This window comes from Pezoporus occidentalis, unplaced genomic scaffold, assembly GCF_034315485.1.
Source record: "Pezoporus occidentalis ecotype Australia unplaced genomic scaffold, CSIRO_AGI_Poc_V1 ctg25, whole genome shotgun sequence".
Classification (NCBI taxonomy): domain Eukaryota; kingdom Metazoa; phylum Chordata; class Aves; order Psittaciformes; family Psittacidae; genus Pezoporus; species Pezoporus occidentalis.
This window is the reverse complement of record NW_026914394.1, coordinates 5,652,773-5,674,439: the sequence shown is the minus strand read 5'-3', so window position 1 is coordinate 5,674,439 and position 21,667 is coordinate 5,652,773. Positions and strand designations below refer to the sequence as shown.

The window sequence follows — 21,667 nt, the reverse complement described above, 5'->3', positions numbered from 1 at the left end:
AGTAGATTCTTTTAACTTATCCGCCTTACCATGGAGCTATGCTGCTCTCCCCAGCTTGCAGTCTGGCCCAGTAACCTGACATCAGTTACCTTGTTGTTGGTCTATCACACAAGCATACTGCTCACTTTGCTTTCTCTCACATAAAGGCTTTCAGGGTTCCTCCTTCCTAAAGAATTTTGCTTCAGATGTTTTTCTCAGATAGAAAAACTTCGTTTCCTCCTCTTAAGTTTCATTGCTTTCATTATTTTTATCTCACCAAAATGAACAAACTTCCTGGTTTCTGCTTCATGGAGAAAGTACTCAGCAATATCTGCAAAACATCACACCTAAAACCATCATGAAAACGTTCTTTACTGCTCTGCTGATGCACAGGAGGAGCCCTCTGTAAAAAGGATGAATCCAAAGCTTTCATCAGTCCCATCAGCTGAAAATCTGCATGGTCAGAGCCATGGCTCGTTTGTCATTTCTACTAATCCACATGACTGAGTTCCTACCCAAAACAAGCCAAACAACTTTGGAGGGAGGGCAGGATCTTGTAAGACCCTGTATCAAATGCTCTACCAGGCTCCAACTGCAATATATCTAACACAATCCCTTTGTCCAATAATTTGCCTGTGCATGATTGAGGATGAAATTGCCCAACTCTACCCTCCCTGCCTTTCCCTCAAGCACAATACCCTGTGGTTTGGAGCAATTTAAAACTTAGCTCAAGAATTTGTCTCACTTTTCTCCCATCTTGGTGGTCTGCACTAAATTCCAACTCTTTCTCCTTTGCTTTCTTATTCCTTCCTTCCTGGCATCCTGCATCCACAGTTTCACCATTCTTTTGGTTCACCTTCAAATTGCAAAGCCAAAATGTGAAAGAAGATCTCCAGTATGACAAACTGTTTACACAGATCTTAATGGTGACACTCTTCCTTTCCTACCCACCTCCCTCTTCCCAAAGGAGGTTAAGAAAGACTGAATTCCTGTCTCAGCTGAAAAGACTGCTCAGCCCTCTGGGAAACTGCAAGAGGTATGGGCACTTGTGAGCTTGGGAGAAAAATCAGGCTGGCTTTCTCCCAGGGGAAAAGGCTTTGCACATCAAGCTGAAGACAAAGAATCTGGCCCTGCTTTAAAGAGGAGGGACATAGTTCTATTTCGAGCAGGGACATTGTGTGAGTAACTCCCAAAGCCAAAGGATTTTGCCCTCAGATATGCAAGGGCAGAAACTGGGAGCCTCTATGCCAGCTGATGGAACAAGCACCCTCCAGCTGTAAGAAAATAGCTCTGAACACTGGAATAAAGCTGGAGCCACTGGAAGTGCCCTTGCAGCCACAAATAGACTTATGACCCGAAATTCAACCAGGAATTATCATTGTAACCACTGCTGATGCCAGAGACATTCATTCCCTGCCTATCCATCCTGTTTGGCTTCCAGATCCCAGCGGCCCTCCTCAGGACAGCCACACATCTATGTGAAAGCACTTGGCTTCTGTGGATGCCATGAATTTTCTGCGTTCCCTACTAGACACACTGGCCAAGTAAGTCTTGATTTAGCTACAGTAATCTCTGCTGCCCGTTCCCACAGACAGAACTGTTTATTTTATAGACTATGATCTCAAATGGGTGGTAATAAACTGCGTCAGAACATGGGCACTGACCGATCTGCTGCCCAGCAAACGTGTATAAACTCAGCCAACTCCATAACTGCAGCAAGATCCAAGCCTGCCCAGGTCACCCCAGGCTGCCAAGCTAGCTGCCTTGGGCTGGTGTATCACAGGCAGAGAAAGCCTGGCCTGTCAATGTGATGATGATCAGGTAATTGCACCCTTGGAAGGACAGCAGGCCCTAAGTGCTTTCACTGCAGATCCAATATAAGCTACACAACCAAATGGGAGACATTTCACAGTGGGATGTTCCTGAGCTATGAAGGAGCAGCAGCTCTTTGGCCTAAGAGGGAAGTAGCCTATACACATAGCTGGAGCTGCTCAAGGCACTTCTTCACAGGGAAAGTGCACTGACAAACTGACATACTGCATAGATCAACTTGAGAAATTGGAATGTTCTGGCAGAGCCTGCTTTCTGGCCAGAGGACTCAGATGAACGTCTCATTTGCACTTGAAGTGGTTTACTGTCAATGACAACCACACACATATACGTGGTCAGGTTTTACAGCAGTGCTGATGGCACTTCCAGAGCTGACAGATTCACAAAGCCTCAAGTGAAGATAGCCATCAATTCAGCATGTGGTCACTGTGCCTCCTGCAGCAGCAGCTCCCTGACCACACCATCCTGAGACTTTTGGGACTCTGCTGTGGGACCATGGCCTCATTTCTGTCCACTCGGCCAGGACACAGTTTTCTCTGGTTTCATGAGCCTACATCCAGAGGGCATGGACAAGCATAAAGCCTGCCACTACCAAGGAGAGCTGCCAGCGTGGTTTGAATCACCAGAGAGAGCTTGTACTGGACCAGCATGCTCTCTCGTATGGCTGCAGGGTTTTGGATCCATTACTAACAGCCCTCAAGACAGTTTTATGGCATCATCAGGGTGAGGACTTTGCTTGAACTCCTTTAGTTTAAGCCTTGATTTAAGCTAATACATAATTCATAATGGGGATGATAACAGATGGCAACTTGTTAAGCCACAGGAACTCAATCAGTTGTGATCACATGACAACACCCTAAATAATTTAAGTCATATACTGCAAGAGCTCTTTTTCCCCACGTTACAGAGAGGCACCAATGCCACACTGTGGGAGTCATCTCGCAAAGCAGTTGTCACTGAGTCCCCTTGTTTGCAAAGGGAGAAACTGAGGCACAAGAGCCAGTGACTGCCATGTGCTTGCTCCATGAAAGCATGTCACTGGTGTCCTCCTGCGCCTCTGCACCAGATCCTAGCTGTGAGGCCCTGGTCTCTCCTTCTGCACATGCAAACATATAGTGCATGTTGACAAAGAGATTTCCAAGATGTAAATTCATGTAAAAGGGGTGAGGGCTGCCTGTCCTCCACAGTATAGTTGCTAACTCCAAGCAGAGCCTCCAGAGAAGTTTATCACCAGACCAGACCTATTAGCACCTATATGATTCAACCAGGATAAAGGAGTGCTTCAATCCATAAGGAAATTCGATGAAATCAGTGGATTTGAAAACTAGAATCATAACCCAGCCTTCCAGTGGCAAAAGCCCATCCTTGCTCCTGGTTTACCCTGCTATACCAGATAGGTTTCAGGGAGAGGGTAGGGAAGTGTATTCAGACCAATTCTGACCCCAATTTTCATACTCAGTAATGCAGCCAAATTGCCAACAGGAAACAAGAATCTTCCTAAAAATTGGAGCAGTCCAAGCTATTGTACCCTGAAACATTAAACCCAACTCGAGAATTCCTAATACTGGGTCAAAAAAGTCAGAGCTATATGTGATGCAAAAGCGATGACCCAACACAAATTCACTTGTTTACCCTTTGCTGCTGCAGGCTCTATATTAGATCAGGACTTTGCTGTTTCCCTGAAGCAAAAGTCACAGGATAAAGCCATCTCATCTGCTCTGGATAACTCATCACAAGTGCAAGCACATCCACTTCTGCCACAAATCCCATTTGCTCTTGGGTATGACATGGCAATGAAATGTCAACCCCCATCTTCACGTCAGGGTATCTCTTTCTTCTTCAGCTACTTGAGGAAACTACCTTTCCAACACATTGCCTAAACCGCGGTGACATAAAGACCCTTCAGTGTCTCTATGAGAACAAGGAGGCCCTGGCAAACTCCTCAGCCACTTCAGGAAGCAATGTGGGATGGAGGGGAGCAGTGAGTTTTCTCTGAGGTTTCAGCACCTTCCTTTTCTTTCTGCCAATTCCAGGCTGCCACATGCACACGAAACCTGGGGCTCTGCAGGAAAGTTTAAATCCCAGTGAGCAAAATTCATTCTTGCAACCATGAGTGAACAGTTCCAGACAAAGCTCAGAGTTGCTCCTCTCTTCCCGCATCCCATGGCTGTCTATACGAGAGCCAGCACAGCCAAGCTGCTCTCCCTGGGGTGAGATGCCAGAAGGAACTTCTCCCCACAGTGGTGGGCACTGTGGCTCTGCCTCACCTCGAGCCCAGGCACAGTGATCAGCCCTGAGGAGAGGCCCTTTCCACACATAGGTTGCTCAGCTTGCTGTCCTCAGGAGCAAACCTGCAGGAACCCACATCACTCACATGCCCACCTGCTCAGGCTCCTTACGTAATGCCTCTTCCCATCTGAAAAAGCAATCTGACAACTTCTCTTTATTTATTTCAAGCAAGTAATGACATGTCTTTCTTATTGCACAAACCATCAAGGCACCAGCTTCAAAAGCAATGAACCTTACACTTCATGCTTATTACAAGGAATGGAATCAAATTATAGGACTTTTTTTAACACAGGGAACTGGAGTGGTCTGAACTCAGACTGAACTTCATCTTCTAAACAGGCCCAAACCCAAATCTCTATTCCAAGTGCTTCCAAACTTCAGGGCAGGTTGTGTCTGGCTTATGTCTCTTGGTCGCAAGTATGCCAAGCCCTGCAGCTCCATGGAGGTCCTTGACACGCTCCCAGCAAACTGATGTATTGGCTACCTGCCTCTGGGGAGGAGACACAGCACAAAACCCAAGATTCTGCAACATGGTGACCTTGGGTGATAAAACTGCCCGAGGAAAATGAGGAGCCGGGATTGTAGGGAGCAGCTCTAAAGAAAAACAGTGACAGAGCAAGGAGTGCCAAGGACAACGAGCTCAGCAGAGGGAGGCTGAGCCTGGGAAGGTGGGATGGTCAAGCTCAGGCACACCAGGCCGGGAGCTGGTCTATAGGCTATCCAACAGTGTCCCCTGGTGGCAGCAGCTAAAGGCCCGCCAGCCGAGTAACAGCCACGTCTATCCTCTAATTACATGACTAAGTGGATAAATAACAGTTGCTAAATCATTTTGATCTTGCCTGTAGCTATACGGTCAGGGCATGGTTTTGGTCAAGCTGAAGCGTGAGAACTGCAGAACAAATTGTGTACATGAAGGCACACGCTCCAGCTCTGGACTTGCCCCTGGCTACCTAAGGGCTTGCCCAGGCTGGTCACCAGCACCTCGACCTGCACACGCTGATCACTGAGCAAGGAGGCTGCCACATGTGCAGCTGGCCAGCAGGAACCCGGGGCTGTCTTCAAAACCTGGCTTCCTGCATTGGAAAAAATCCTTTGGCTGTTTTTCCAGCTTTCCCTTTGCGTTTTGGTTTGAAAGGAAATTCGGATTCAAAGGCCCGACCTCAGAAAGGTGTAAATCACTATAACAACACCAAGTGGAGATTTGGAGTGAACTCGGGGTTGGAGAATGCCTTTCCCTGAGCTAGCCCAGCCAGACAGTGCCATCACTGAGCAGGTTCCAGGAGCAGTGAGCCACAGAAAGAAGATGGGGGTGTGGGAACTGAGGCAGGAACTTTCTACTTTCAGATGGCTGGTTTCTCACCAGGAGTAAGGAAATCACAACACAGCCAGCAAGACCACTAATACGTGTGAGCATTCACTGAGGGCAGCCTCCCAAAACAAGATGTCACAAAAGTCAGAAGTCACAGAAGCATCACATACACCTCCCTGAAAGCAGGGATGCAGGAGCAGAGGCAGGGAAGATGTAGTGAGAGAGAAGCCATTTCTTCCCATGAGGGCAAATCCATGACGAATTTATTTCATGGCAAGGCTCCCCTTCCTGGCACCCCAGCTCCTCCCACCATCATCTGACTGCTGGTGGTTCACAGGCTTGAGGAAACCCATGGGCTGTGCCAAAGGAAAGGGCAAGCTCAAGAATGGGCATGGGGTTCTCTCCTACTCAGCAAACCCATGCCTGAGCAGCATAGAGAAATCGTCTTTGGGATGTGCCTGATCATCTCACCAGCATTATGGGGGCAAATGTCAGCCAAGTTCAGACAGCCAACACATGCTTTCCCACCTAGTGCTGTAGTTTAGCTATCACAGGAGAAGAAAAACTGGTCAGGTAACCAGCTCCATGTCAACCCAACATCTTCTGCACTTACTGGCCCCCAGGATTCAGAAACCCAACTCAGGCACCTCAGCCCTGCCTGGTAAGCACTAGGAGTAAAAAGATATATTTCTTGGTGTGAAAACTGACAAAGGCAAGACAGAGCAGAGATGTGATTTGGATGCCACTTCCTCTGAACACTAAGTGCTATCAGGCTTTACATCTGGAGGTATGAATGCTCTTCAAGGGCAAGCACCCCCCGCTATGGGGTACTATGGATCAGAAGGGACTTTTTCCCTTTTAAAAGCACAGGTTTCCCTTTTAGAAGAGCAGGCACCCTGTGCTCCAGGACAGTGGGTTTCTAAAACAGAAACGTCTCCTCAGGATCTCAGCAAAAGCAACCTGAGAGCAGAGCCCAGAGCCTGAGGCTTTCTCCTATAACACTACCGCACTCACCCCACCTGCTTCCTAGCGAGAGTGCTCCAAGCCCTCCATCAGCCTGCCCAGGCCTTCCCTGGCAGCTTGTGGTTTCAGGCAGTCCCTGGGAGGTGTGTACCCACTCTCCTTCAGTGCAGAAACCAAACTCTCCCACTCCCTGGGTCGGTGTTTAAACTTTGACTTTGCCTTGGGCTTGACTCACAATGTGGGCACAGCCTCCAGGGTCTTCCCAACTGTGGGGAGCCAGAGAGTGACTGTGCAGGGCAGACATTACTGGTGTAGGACCAAAGCTATACGCACACAGGGCAATTTGCAACCCACACGGGAGGTGCACAGTGAAAGGAGGTGACTCCTCAAGTCAGAATCATAGAATCCCAGACTGGTTTAGGTTGGAAGGGACCTTAAAGCTCATCCAGTTCCAGCCCCCTGCCATGGGCAGGGACACCTTCCACTAGAGCAGCTTGCTCCAAGCCCCTGTTGAACACTGCCAGGGATGGGGCAGCCACAGCTTCTCTGGGCACCCTGTGCCAGCGCCTCAGCACCCTCACAGGGAAGAACTTCTTCCTTACAAGCAATATAAATCTCCTTTCAGTTTAAAGCCATTATCCCTTGTCCTGTCCCTACAGGCCCTTGTCTCAAGTCCCTCTCCAGATTTCTTGCCAGCCTCTTTAGGCACTAGGAGCTGCTGTAAGGTCTCCCAGAGCCTTCTCTTTCTCCAGGCTGAACAAGCCCAGCTCTCAGCCTGTCTCCATAGGTAAGACAGGTGAGACATTTGGGACCACACTATCTTTTCATTCGTTGGGATTTTTTTAGAACTAGCTCTTTGGCTCCATGTGCAATTAGATGAAAGGGGAGATACCCATCAACTCATGCAGCCCTGGGACACTCACTGTTCTGGGAGGCTTTGACACAAGCACTGCCTATTTCCATGTACTACCAAGAGTAGGTGCAGTGAGTACACACACTTGCAAGTCACACATCAGGTTTTCTTGCTGACAAGAAGTATCTTGATAAAAGACAAAACAAAAGAACAAAATCACTTGGAATACTGTGTGCAGTTCTGGTGTCATCAACATAAAAAGGACATGGAACTGTTGGAACAAGTCCAGAGGAGGGCCACGAGGATGATCAGGGCACTGGAGCACCTCCTGTATGAAGACAGGCTGAGAAAGTTGCAGCTGTTCAGTCTGGAGAAGAGAAGGCTGCATGGAGACCTCAGAGCAGCCTTCCAGTATCTGAAGGGGGCCTATAGGGATGCTGGGGAGGGACTCTTCATTAGGGACTGCAGTGATAGGACAAGGGGTAATGGGTTAAAACTTAAACAAGGGAAGTTTAGACTGGATATAAGGAAGAACTGCTTTACTGTGAGGGTGGTGAGGCACTGGAATGGGTTGCCCAAGGAAGCTGTGAATGCTCCATCCCTGGCAGTGTTCAAGGCCAGGTTGGACAGAGCCTTGGGTGACATGGTTTAGTGTGAAGTGTCCCTGCCCATGGCAGGGGGTTGGAATTGGATGTTCTTAAGGTCCTTTCCAGCCCTAACTATTCTATGATCCTGTGAAAACCACTCTGAAAACCAGTTAATTTTTCCTAACTCCCCTCCTCCCACATCCTGCTGTAACACAAAATTTCAGTAATCCAAAAAGGAAATAGAGCAAATTAATGAGATTCTCCTGGCCATATAAAAGGTTGAACACAGTATCAGACACTGCCAGAACAAAATAGCCCACACAAGGGCTGGGGGACAAGCACAACATGTAGTAGAAATGTGCCCATGTGAAACAATCATAATCCACTTGTTAAAATTCCTGTGTTGAGCAGTCCAGTACTCAGCTCCACACTAAATCACTCCAGCAGCAGCCAGGGACACACTCTGAGCCTCAGTAACACTGTTGGGATCAAGTCAGAGATGCCTCTTTCAAACAAGTCTGTTTCCAGACTGTTCCCACAACTCTGTTATATCTGAAAGTATATATTCTCTAAAATGTTTCTGTCATAATTATGATTATCCAGCATTTACATAAAACTCTCATTTATAAGAAAAAGCAGATTAACATTTTCCACCGTGTGTTCAAGAATCACTCAAGCAGATTTCTGCAGTTTGCACATCACTGTCTTCCATGCAATGATAAAATCACTCAGAAGTTCTTTTTCCCACAGGTGATTTCATGCAGCGCTGAAGCCCCACCTAAACCCTCTCATGAGGTCCACAGCACACATCAAATTCTCCCTCAAGGCACCAGCAATCGCCCCTCGGCCACCCAGACCCCCAGGAAGGGCAGATTCCTCAGCCCAGACGACGAATCCACTTGCAGGACCATGAGAGGGCAGTGTGTCCTGCAGGTAACAGCCAGCACTCTAGGAGCAGAGGGAAAAAAGCAAGTCTAATTGCAACCACACTGCAGTAGCTTCATTACTTACAGCAGTTACTTGAGTCCTTTGATCAGCCTTAACGAAGCTGGAAACTGAGGTACAGGCCTCAAGGGCAAGTAATTTCTCTCAGCTCACAAAAACTGGGAGTCTGGCAGAAGAATCACGTTCTCACTGAGAACAGACTGAGAAGGTTGCCTGTTCATCAGCAAATCCGCATGTGGAAAGGTAAAAGACAATTAGATACACTAGAAATCCAGCTGTATTAATCTTGCTGTTCAAGAAACTGCATGCTTTAAAAAGTGAGGTAATTTGTACTTTACAGGAGAGGAATAATGAAAGCAAGTTGCTGTAGCTACTTTAGAAGAATATTTGAGAAGCACGGAGACTAACTCCCGTGTGCCTGGGACTGAACTGCTCCAGGAAAAGAGCCATTCCTTCCCTGCACATCAGGCTGAATCCGCTCCAGACAGGAAGAGTAGAAGCAAGTGAACACTGAGGCTGAATGCAGCCCAGTGTATGTGCTGTGTACCGGGAGGTAAAGACAGAAGAGGGGGCTGTGCAGCAGGAAAAGTGTCTCTCTGCATCCTGAAGATGGGAGATCACACTGTAAGAGGCAGAGCTACTGGGGAAACTGACGTTTCTCAGCTCCTGAGCTGAGAACAGCTCATCAACACATTTCACAGGATGGCAAATGCCAGAAAGCAGCTTTCATGGCAGCCCCTGCCATGACAATGGCAGCAGCAAAAACATTACAATTTTCTCCAGTGTGTCTCTATTTCCAGCATTCATCATACTAATAGGGATAATTAAAACATGGAAGAAGCCCCAGGACACTGACAATTAGTGACCATAGGCCAGGCCTGAAATAGAATCAAGGCTCAGTAGTTACAAGTCTGTGAAACAGGCTGAGCAAGTCGCAAGAACTGAGCACACAACTGGCACCTTTGGTTCCTCATTCTTCCCACAAGCCTGGACCACATCTCAAAGGTTTTCCACACCAGGCTGTGGCCTTCTCCTGCCCACACAACAGCCTGAGCTTTTAACTCACCAGTTTCACACAGATCACAGTGTGAGAGAGGTTTTAAGGCATAAATAAAACAAGCCCAACCCAGCCACTGGAAGGAATGTGATTCCTCAATATTAAACCACGTTAGGATCAGCATCCTGTGGTCAAAGACTCCCAGTGTTAGGGAGATATGGGCTGGACACCATTAGGAGACCAACACCCAGACAGGCACAGCCTTCCCTGTACTGCATGACCTAGTGCAGCAAACGTGTCCTCCACCCCTCCACACCAGCCAAGGCCCACCCTGGAGTCTACAGAGGAAACAAGTTGGATCACTGACCTACAGCACCACAGCAGGAGCTGACTGCTCTGCAGGCTCCAAGATGGTATGTGTTTGTTACACTGGAGTTTCTGTCCCGATCCTACAAGTCAGGAAGGTTTTGCTGGGTCATCTGATAAGCACCATTTCCAGCAGAACCTGCTCAGGTACTGATACTGGTCTTGCCTCCACCACTACTAGGAATTTAGCACAGAATCCCAGAATGTTTTGGGTTGAAGGGACCTTAAAGCTCGCCCAGTTCCAGCCCCCTGCCACGGGCAGGGACACCTTCCACTAGAGCAGGTTGCTCCAAGCCCCTGTGTCCAACCTGGCCTTGAACACTGCCCAGGAATGGTGCAGCCACAGCTTCTCTGGGCACCCTGTGCCAGCACCTTAGCACCCTCACAGGGAAGAATTTCTTCCTAAAATCTCATCTCAATCTACCCTCTTTCAGTTTAAAACCATTCCCACTTGTCCCACCACTACATGCCCTTGCAAAAAGTCCCTCTTCAGATAAGGTCCCCTTTAGATATAGGAAGACTGCCACTTACACTGCTGTTTAGCCAATTTTAAGCAAATAGGTTTTAAATTACTATGTTGTCTCTGCTTTTGACCATATCACTGTAAAAACAAAAACCTGTAAAACACACGGTTTTCATTCCTGCTACACACAGAGCACCTTTCTTTCCACTGGGGTCTTTCTGGCTTTGACAGAATCAACCTGAAATTAAACAAAATCCAGCCTGGCCAGCAAAAGGGGACTTCCTGCTGGAGGTCAAGATTCATCACTGCTCAGTAGCACTAGGATTTACAGACCAGTCTGAGCCCACAGCACCAGGTGCTGGATGGATGGCAGTATAGCCCCTGCAGCAGCCAGACAAATGCAACAGGGAGAAGGAAGGGGAGAATTAACTATATCATTATACCTCCAGGTAGTGCCTGATGAAAATTGCCATCTCATAGTAATTTCCACTATGATTATTTGAGGATTGAGGGGAACAAGAGTTTATTTCATGCTTTCTAGAAAAAGCATGGATGCACTTGTGAGAGCAGTGCAGAGGCAGCAGACTGCCGCATTTGTGGAGTGGTGATGGCCTTGCACAATGTAATGCAGCATTAAGAAACAAGGGAAGTTGCTGCTGCAGTATGGTAACAGATCAAAGGCTGGGAACACCAGAGGAGTGAAAGGAGTAGCTGATAACAGTGTAACAGAGCTGCTACATGGGTGCGACTCAGCCCTGAAGCACCTTGCTGGTGAAAATAGAGAGCCTTCAAATGAGTCACTGACAGATCAAATGCAACAAAGGGACAACAGGGCTCTGTGTGCCAGCAGGCAGATGAGGCAGGAGAAATCTGAGGCTTTAGGCTTTCACAGCCTTGAAGGACCTCTTGATATCTCTGGAAAGCTGAGCCTTGTGTTTGAACCAAATATAATCCTGTGCTTCCTCCTCCCCTGTAGTCCCACCTGCAGATCCCTAGGCACAGTACTAAGACCTTCCTCAGGCGCACCAAAGCTGCTGTCTCCCTCCCATCCAGCACTGGCTTTCAGTTTCAGCCTGCACTTAACAATCTACATGAAACAAAAGAATCTGACTGAGAAATCAAGAAATCCTGGGCAAATACACCTGAAGCAATAGTAGTAGTAAAAAAAACCACTTTTTTAGTCAGGATAGTGGTTTTCACCTCTCCTACCTCCAAACTTCTGCATAGGGCTTCTGGTGCGAATCAGCTACTGTGCCCTACCTAGTACAAAACCCTGGCAGCAAGAACATGACCTTGGGTTTCCACAGCACTGAGGGCAAACAAGGTGGTGCTTTGATCAGGAGGTAGAGGTGCCTCTTAAGACCAGGACAGTTATAGACTAGTCTTTAATAAAAACCAGAGGTTCGTGCTGATCTCAGCCCAGCACCACACAGGCTGGGCTCCCACTGCATTGCTGTGGAACAGTGAAATAAAAGGCACCAGATCTGTAAAATGTTTTCCATTTGGTTCTCTCCCTCAGCAGTCTCTTTCTTATCTGTTCTTTTATTTTTTTTCTCTAATTAGAGCTTAAAAATCCCCCAGCTTCACAGACTTGTTTCTCAAGCTTTAACACATAATTTAGACAATGAGAAACTGAAGAAGCAGGTCTTGCTTTAGAGGTCAAAACCCAATTCAAAAGGAATCTGCGCAGTGCAAAAAAAGCCAGCCAGAAGTTCCCTGTTGCTCTATCACACTGCACCACATTTCATCCCACACCAGGGAAACGCCAACTGCTTTTGTTCCTGGATATCAGATACATACACACACACTCTACAGAAAACAGCCTTCACCCTCAGAGTACTGCGTGTTACTAAAAGCACTGCCACCACACTGCACTGCCCTCAGTTAGACTGATGTAGTCTGTAAACTGGGCATATCCCAAGAGCACTGGATTCACTGTACTGTTTCCCACCTGCCAAAACAGTCTCCATGTTGTTCCCCCCATGGTCTCTTGCTTGTTTGAACTGAACTCATGCACCTATTGACAGCTCTACTGATAAGACTGCAGTCTATAAATGTTGGATTGGTATCCCCACAGCCGTGACACTCCAACACCGTGTCACACACAACATCTCCCCTCCTTAATGCAGTGTGTTAACATCAGCGGCTCTGTATCACAGCATCAGAGGGTTCTCTGAGAAGGGATCAGCAAGCGAGGCTGGGACAAGTTCAGGACAAAATAAAAGCATCTAAAGATTACCCTGTAAAACTGTGTGGTGCCTGACAGACTTGTTAAAGTGCAACAAGAACACCAGAAGTTTCTATTTCAGATTGTTTCACTCCTAAAAATGTCACTGCAAGAGCATGTCCCTGCACAAACTGAGCTTTGCAGTCAAGTTTCCTAAGCTAACTTGGCTGAAGGAAGCATTCACGTGCTTGCCCCTGGGTGGGTCTCAGGGTGCTGAATATCCTGTTTGTGTTGTTTCTCCCCTTCACCAGCAGTTCAGCCACTCCAGCTCCAGAAATAATTCTGTCAGTGCAGTTCATCTGATAGTGAACTCACATGTCAACACATCAGTCATCCAAAATGACAGTGAAGAACTGTAATCAACATAGGAAGAGAAATGATCTTTAAGAGAAGTGATTTTACCTACAACCACACACATTTAAAATGGATTAGTCATAACTGCAGGTTTTTTCAGGGCTCTGTTCCAAAACTGATTCAATTGAATGGCTTCACCCTGCATTTCTGCATCTTGGTGCTTTCAGCTTGTTCTGAAGTTCAGCCCTAGCTTTCATTTGCCACAGCTTGTTTCAGGAAGAATGAACAACTTCCTTACAATTGTTTCATTTCCCAGGCCAGAGCTGAGGAGATGTGTTGTGAGACCCACGAAACGGTCCGAGTTGAAGAGCTGAAAACAAACCCATACAGTGAAGCAGAGGGGGCAGATCTGCTCAGCCCCTGGAGTCAGCTGCTCTCTCTTTTCAGTCCTGTTTCCCTTAACATACTGTTCCACTCTTTTCACACTCGCATCATGCTGTTCCATTCAAGGGAAACAGCATGAAACTTCATTTTTGTATTCAGGAGACTAGGGGGTACTCAGCTCCTGCCACAGAAAAAAACAGTCGTGGTTCAGCTCCTGTTCCTTTTGGGCACAAGAATAACAACAGGGACAGACTTTCTGGAGGAGGCACATCAACGCCATGAGAGCTGTTCACCTTTCTTCTTTCCCTTTCAGCCCCACTACAGTTTGAAGCAGTTGTAAAAATCAATGTTGAGGAGCTAATGATACTCCTCCATCCTCCTAGAAGGCTAGTTAGATACTCATCTCATAAGCACTGAATTAGAGCTAAATATTATAATTATGACTACTAGTGTACATGAATCCCAGCGTGAAACTAAGGTAAACTGCCTCTTTGCAAATCACTGCTGACAGCAGGCTTTGCTTTGGCGGTTACCCCAGCACAAATCTCCTTTATAGGAAGCCAAAAACTGTGAAGGCAGCAAAAAACGCCTAGCATAGACAAAGTCTAAAGGTCTATTGCATAAATCTGTTTAGTTGGTGCTTGTGAATACTCACACACTTCTTGTGCCTGCTAAAATCTTTGTTTGGTGTGAAGCTGCACAGCTACCTGAGGAGTTGAATGCATCAGTACATCTACTTAGTTATCAGGCCATTGCAGCTGTGCTTTTCAGGTGGGTTACATAGTTCTTCACACACAAATACTTTCAACCCCTCTGCTAAAGGCAACCAGACACCATCCATCAATATGCACAGGTAAGAAACATAATTTTCAGTAATTCAGGGGGATATGCACTTTCTTAAAACCCACCTATTACATTTAGCTATCAATAAATCAGAAGCAGGAAACTGGAAGAGACTGGGTGGGACAAGGAATAAAAGGAAGGAAGGAAGGAAAGATAAAGTCATTCCAGAAAACCTAAATTAATTCTTCCCAATACTGTACAAAACCTGGATTCTGTGACATCTCAGATACTCTTTCTTCAGGTAGTAAAGAATTCCTTTGTCCCAACAGCCTGCTATACCAAAAGAAGTGCCTTGCCCATCCAAACCATAAGATTAGGGAAACTTTCATAAACTTGTTCCTCTGTGCTTGGCATGTTTAGGTGGGCAGGGACCTGAGATCCAACTATATCAGGTGCCTAATCCCAAACCATTGACATCAGTGAGAGTGCTCTTGCTTCCAAATGAAGGAGCAGGGTTTCATATAGGCTCACACCCACTCCTCTTTCATTCAGCAACTGCGAAGGAGTTTATTCTAGCTACTGCAACACCAGTTTTCACACAACTCCTTCTGTGTTTATGTACCATATAGTGGTGGAGCCCTGTCACTAAATTTTGCCCTGATTTCCCTTATTTAGTTATTATTTATAAAAGATTTATGAACAGTAACTTTTATCTCCTACTAACCTTTCCTTGACAGTATATACCTACGGCACTTCTAACAAAAAAAGGGAAAGATATGATAAAGATACTCCTTGAGTAAAAAACATAAATTAAAGATTGGTGGCAACATAAGAAATTACATTCTCTTCAATCAAAGTCTCAGGGTATATATGTAACAATTATGGCTGCAAAGTTACAGCCAAGGAGGAAACAAAATCAGGGTGGCAAAGGATGTTTTCCAATTACATCTGAGATTATGGTTGGAATTCCCCAACAGCTGTAAACAACAAGGGAAACCTTCAAGTTCAACAAGCCACAGAGTCAGCTCTTAGTTTGGCTGCATCTGTATGTTCCACTAGAATAATACAGCTGTTTCTTTTTGAGAGAAAATGCTGTTATTTGCTGTTTAAATAGTGAGAGCACTATAAACACAGGTCTGGCTTTAAAACAGGCTTACGAAGAGAAGCATGAAAGCATTTTCAGCTAAAAAGACAAATTAACTGAACAGTCCTACTGTAACATCCCTGCAAAAGCATCACTGCAATCTTCCATCAAGCCCTATTTTTAGGCTAACTGACACCACCACGGTCAACCCAAAGAGCCAGGTTTGATGTCCCAGCATGACCACTTACCAAAACAGTTGTTTCTGTTCCAAAATGTCTTTTCTGTAACACGAGGGTTTCTCGTGTCCAGACATGTGTCAGGATACATATATGATGGGTTCTGTACAAAGTCACTACTTTCCATGAAGTGACACCATCAAGTAACTAGTGAACCCAGGACTATGTGTCATATCAAACTGGCAATCACACAGCACAAACTCCAACAGCAGATCTTGAGGATCATTGTTCTCCACTTTCTGTCCTTCCCTTATGCCTCCTGGTGCCTCATAAGGAAAGACTCACTCACTGCTTTTCTTGTTCTCTGTTAGCCAAGTTTGATGTGCTCCTCCCTGCAACTTTTCTTGAAGTGACAATGCAGGAAAAACATTTGGAAACTGGGACTTCCAGGCTGAATAGCTCATGGAAAAGGTGCACTTCCATTCCTCCACTAAGCTGGAACATACAATCTTGTCCTTTAAGCAGTCTCAAGAGAGATGCTGTAAGTGAAGTTGGCACAGACTAATTTTAGGACCAGTACCCCGTCAGTTATGCTGAGCTGTTGTGTCCAAGTGTCACCCTTAAATATTGGCAAAGTCAAATTCCCTTCAAACTTCCTTCAGAACAGCTGGACTATAAAGCACAGGTGACTCAATGTTATAGCACTCTCTTCTTTCTTAGCCACCTGGGATTGCAATCAGTTCCTCCATTACTTTTGGTATGTTTTCATTACTTAGCTCAGCTCAAATTTACAGGAGCACTTCCTTGAAATAAAGCTGAAAGCAATAATGACATCTAATAAAATATCTTACTTTATCCTACAAACTTTTCTTCCATTAGCAAGGAAAAATGATGCCAACTGACTTCATCAGGCTGTGAGGATTAAACCATTATTTATGATATGCTACAAAAATGAGAAAGTGTAATTTCAATGTCGGTCACGTGAGTAAGCAGTGAGTCAATATTCAGCACGTTAACTGAATGCATTTGAAGGGCTGGAATTTTGCTGAAGCCAAGCTTGAGCCATAACAAATTCTTGTTTCTTTTATAACTGGAGATCAGCATGAATGAAAGGCCTTCCGTAGATCCAGAAGCAGAAGTTCAGAGTCAGATGTGCATTACATCCATTCCACTGAATGCCAGCCTACCAAAAAAAAAAAACAGAAAAAGAGAGATGAATGAGTGAGATGAAGGAACTGTGATTACTTTGGGGGTTATTATATAAGGAATATGAGACCACCAGTGGTATACTACAATCTGAAAGTTAACCCAAAACCCTGCCAGTCCAAAGCGATCCATCAGTTTTCTCTCTTTCCACAGAAAAATTCAGGAGCAGAGACAGAGAGACACTGAGCTCTGATAGTTAATGTAGGTTAGACACCTAAATACTATTGGGGTCGCCTACGCTTGAGTGTTTCCTTTATGCTGAATGTGATTTGTATCTAAGACTTCAGACAGCTCTTTCTAGACTCCTAACCCCAGTGCTTTTAGTGTTGTCAGCCACTGTTAACACAAAATAATTTATCAGAAAACATGAACCTCTGAAGACAAATGCATCCATGCAAATACGAGTCCTGACCTTGACAAATCTTGACATGTCTCCTCCTTCCTCCTCTTCTCTGGACATAGAAAACACATTGTTAAAATGAGGTGCTAAATTTTGCCAGGGAGTCTGACAGAGATCCAGATATACCAAATCTCGTGCAGTACCAGAATTCACTAAGTGTATTTAAGAAATACACAACTTATATTCTGCATTGGGCACTACCAATAAGGTTTTTTTATTTTTATATCTGGTTGCAGTCCATTTTGTATGGATTTACAATCATAGAATCCCAGAGTGGTTTGGGTTGGAAAGGACCTTAAAGCTCATCCAGTTCCAACCCCTGCCACATCCAGGGACACCTTCCACTAGAGCAGCTTGCTCCAAGCCCCTGTGTCCAACCTGGCCTTGAACACTGACAGGGATGGGGCAGCCACAGCTTCTCTGGGCACCCTGTGCCAGCACCTCAGCACCCTCATAATGAAAACTTTCATTCCAATATCTCATCTCAATCTTACCTCTGGCAGGTTAAAGTCATTCCCCTTGTCCTGTCCCTACAGGCCCTTGCCAAAAGCCCCTCTCCAGGTTTCTTGTAGCCCCTTTAGGCACTGGAGCTGCTCTAAGGTCTCCCCTTCAGGAGCCTTCTCTTCTCCAGGCTGACCCAGCCCAGCTCTCTCAGCCTGGATTCAGAGCAGAGCTGCTCCAGCCCTCACAGCATCTTCATGGCTTCCTCTGGAGATCTGCATCTCGACTGTATTGTACATTTAAAAGTCACATTTCTACAAATAAACAACCTGGAAGCAGGCAGTGACAACAGCCCTCGGACTGCAGCCAGACCTCAGCTTCTTATTACACCCCTGTGAGCTCCATTCGGACCAGCCCCACAGGCTACCACTCACCTCCTCCATCCCCAGCCCAGGCAGCTGGAGCCTTAAGCAGCAGCCAGCCCTTCGTTTCTCGTTAAAACCCACCCTCATCACCTCAGACGACACCTGCTCACCGCCTGCCCACAGACACCTCCGGCTACGCCAGCCCCTGCCTTCCCGCCTTCCCGCCTTCCCTCCTTGCCCGGCCTCCCCTCACCAACCCCTCCTCCCGCCCTTCAAGGGCCTGTCGTGATTCGCCGTGAAAACCAGTCACCGCCCCGCCGGCCGTGCCCCTGCGGGGATCATTCCCTAGTAAAGACCGCAATGAAAGGAGGAACTACCGGCAGCGGGCAGGAGGCCGGCCGCCGTTCCCTCTGGCCGGGCTCCGCCGCACAGGCCCGGGCCGACCACTGAGGCACCACCACAGAACCGCAGCGAGGGTCCGGTTCCCCTGGCAACACCGCCCCCCTTCACGTGACCCTGGTTGCTATGGCGACGGCCGCTACACCCCCCCCTCCCGCTCCCTTTGCCAGTCCATTCATGCCCTCGCTGCGCCTCCCGCCCCGCCCCTGTCACGTGACGCGGGCCCGGCGTGCGCTCCCCCAGCCGGGCTTCGCCGCCGCTTCCGGGGCTGAGGGCGGGGCGGAGGGGGCGCGCTCGGGGGGGGGGGGCCCGGCCGCGGCGGCGGCTGAGGGGAGAGGCGCGGAGCTCCCGTCAACATGGCGGCGCGCGGGGCGGGCAGCGCCTGAGCCCGGCTACCCTCGGTTCGCGGCCCCGGCCCGCTCCCCCGGCCCGGCGCGGCCATGGAGAGCGAGGAGGAGCAGCACATGACCACGCTGCTCTGCATGGGCTTCTCGGACGCGGCCGCCATCCGCAAGGCCCTGCGCTTGGCCAAGAACGACATCAACGAGGCCGTGGCTCTGCTCACCAACGAGCGGCCCGGCCTCCACTACGGCGGCTATGAGCCCATGGAGAGCGGGCAGGGCCCGCCGGGCGGGCACGGCTCCCCCGCCGGCGGGCAGGGTCCCCGCGGCGGCGACGGCGACAGCGGCGGCGGCGGTGGAGGCGGCTTCGACCCGCCGCCCGCTTACCACGAAGTGGTGGAGACCGAGGTGAGCTGCGGCCTGCCCCGGGGCCGGCCTCCTGTCAGCCCTGGGGGAGCCCCCCCGGGAGCCTGCCTGCCTTAGGGGGGGGCTGCGGGCACTTGTGGGTCCCTGGGGTGTCCCCTCCGAGCGCTCCTTGCGACCGCTGCAAGGTGAAGAGCACCCGGGCTTTTCTTTGGCATCCCAGGAATGTGTGGCTACCGTCAGGATCACGGTTTCCCCCCCCCTCCCCTTCTCTTGTGCCGTCTTGCATAATCCGAGTGACTAATGACTGTCTAATTTTTTGGGACTGTTTGCACAGTCTGGGTGTTACTTTATGTACCGCTTTATTTGGGTAAGCTGAGTATAAATTCTGCAGTAGGGGTGAAGCCAGTTCAGATATTGCCAAAATGAGGTCTTTAACTCATAAATTGTAGTTCTGTTCTCAGCACAGTAGAAAGATGTGAAGTAGACAGAAATGCTGCAGAACGCTAGCGTTTCCTAGTTTTTCTCCTTTCTCCTTGTCTGCCTTTCTCTAGTCTCTCTTCCATCCTCTCGCAGAACTCTGACCTGCTCAGCCAGCAGACAAGACTCTCGGTGCTTTCCCTGCTGCCTGGAGCAGTGTTGGAGCGCTTAGCTGTAAAGCCTTTTCCTCCTCTAGGCCTTTTCCAAAACTTCCCAGAGTGCTCATATGGAAAGAGTTAATTAATAGTGTGCAGTCTATGGAGCTCATGGGGATGAGAACACAGGAGTGGCCCTGCCGTGCTGTACCAAAGGGCCACCTTGCATAGGCTCTGTCTCAAGAAGCGGTCAGTAATAGCAAATGCCTAAGCACGTGTCTTATAACCAGGGAGACTCATGTACCCTTCCAGGCTTCAGTGAACAGTATCCTGATGATTTCCTGTGCCAGAAATGTCATCTTTCTGTGTACATCTGTGCATGTATCTGCAAACATGGATATGAAGAATACATGCACGTATCTTCTGCATAGCTACACATGCACAGATCATCCCTAGCCTCATTGTATTGAAATCCGGTCTTGCAGAATAAAGATCCATGATCCTGTTTACTGAATTAACTGGGTTAGTCTCTTAGCTCATAGAAGCTGATGGTGTGTGCTTGTGGAGTAAGGTGATCTGCGGGATGGCATGTGTGTTGTGCAGAAGTGGGATCGCTGTTTAACTTCAGTGATAGAAGCAATGGGGAGCTAGTTTCTAACCTTTCCAGGGAAGGGTTGGGAGTGAGTGAGAGTTCTGCTTGTTTGCTTTCAGATCTCTGTACCCACCAAGAGGGTGGATTTTCCTATCAGATCTTATGATTGGGACTATCTGGCTTGTCAGTGTGTATTTCAAGAGAAGCTGTCAGTGTAAACTTCAGAGAAGCGCTTTCTTCTCCCCTCTTCTTCCTATTGCAAATGACACTTTGACAGCTCTGACTAAGAGGAATGTTTTTTCCCCCTATTATTTCAGCTTGTATGTCTGATAAAATTTAGGCTTTATAGTTTCCTTTGCCACTCATGTTCTTTTCTGCTTTGACTCATGTTCTCGTTAACCCATGGGAGGGAAACCAAAACATCTCAGTAGAGGCAAATGACTGCACAAAGTTGGCATTTCAGAAGGATTGAGTGTTGAACGCCAGGTTGGATGGGGCTTTAAGCAGCCTGGTCTCGTGGAAGGTGTCCCTGCCCATGGCAGGAGGTTGGAACTGGATGAGCTTTAAGGCCCCTTCCAACCCAAACTGTTCTGGGATTCTATGATTCTGTCTTGCTACATGAAGCTATATAAATTCAGGCCTCGATTTAGTGATTGGATTCAGTGCATATGAGCATCTGTCAACTCCTGCACATGTATGCAGAACACTGTTTTTGTAGGAGTTATACCTGTAAAAATCTTAAGACCTGGGGTTGCTTCCTGGGCTTTTTTTGGCTTAATATTGCAGTACAAGACAGCAGCTTTTGAAGTCTAAAAGGGAGAAAAAATATATATTCTTGGGGGTTTTATTCTGCAAATAAATCTAGAACTAATTTAATAAACTACAGCTATTATTGAGGTGGTTAAACAGTAAGTAGTTTTCCATTCCACAGAAGCTTATGGCAGATGAAGTGGTACAGAAAGCACAAATAGCTGTATTATTCATTGTAGTCACACACATTATGTTGAAACATATTGTACCCCGTACTAGCCTGTGAGAATTGAGATGTTATTTCTGGTTTTCTCCCTCTCAGTATCATCTCTCTTTTTTTTCTAACAGCTCTTAGAGTGTGTATTCCTCCTTCTCAACATAGTACCAGTTTTAACTTCTAGTCTGTGGGGAGATGTGTTAGATTTTGGTTTGGGGTTTGGATTTTATGTATGAGCAACCCACATGAATGTGAGCCCTGCCCGTGGCAGGGGGTTGGAACTGGATGGTCCCTTCCAACCCAAACCAGTCTGGGATTCTATGATATTAATCAAAATAACATAACTATTAGAAATTATTAGACTATTTTCCCCTAAATAATTTTGCCAGTCTGTTAATTTTCTTCATGAACCGAAGTTAGGATCACATTTAAGTTAAAAATAACAAGAAAGCTTTAGTCATTCTCAAGACGTGTAACAGGTCTGAACTT

The 21,667-nt window shown here is 47.3% G+C and overlaps 1 protein-coding gene and 1 long non-coding RNA gene across 3 annotated transcripts in view; one reads left to right on the top strand and one right to left on the bottom strand.

The window, feature by feature from the left end:
* The window catches only part of LOC134165910 (uncharacterized), a 63,330-nt gene extending 44,995 nt beyond the window's left edge, over positions 1 to 18,335 (bottom strand). The window contains exons 1-2 of the long non-coding RNA XR_009965686.1: positions 18,199 to 18,335; positions 15,826 to 16,712 (exon numbers count right to left, since the gene is read on the bottom strand). This is a non-coding gene — a long non-coding RNA (uncharacterized LOC134165910). The remainder of the gene's footprint in view (positions 1 to 15,825; positions 16,713 to 18,198) is intronic.
* Positions 18,336 to 18,614: 279 nt separating this feature from the next.
* Positions 18,615 to 21,667, top strand: part of USP24 (ubiquitin specific peptidase 24) — a 66,884-nt gene continuing 63,831 nt past the window's right edge. Inside the window, exon 1 of one of the 2 annotated variants that reach the window (XM_062623099.1) lies at positions 18,615 to 19,089. In XM_062623099.1, coding sequence (XP_062479083.1) covers positions 18,781 to 19,089 — 309 coding nt within the window. In that variant the 5' untranslated portion in view covers positions 18,615 to 18,780. The remainder of the gene's footprint in view (positions 19,090 to 21,667) is intronic. The other variant, XM_062623100.1, reaches the window with a different exon arrangement.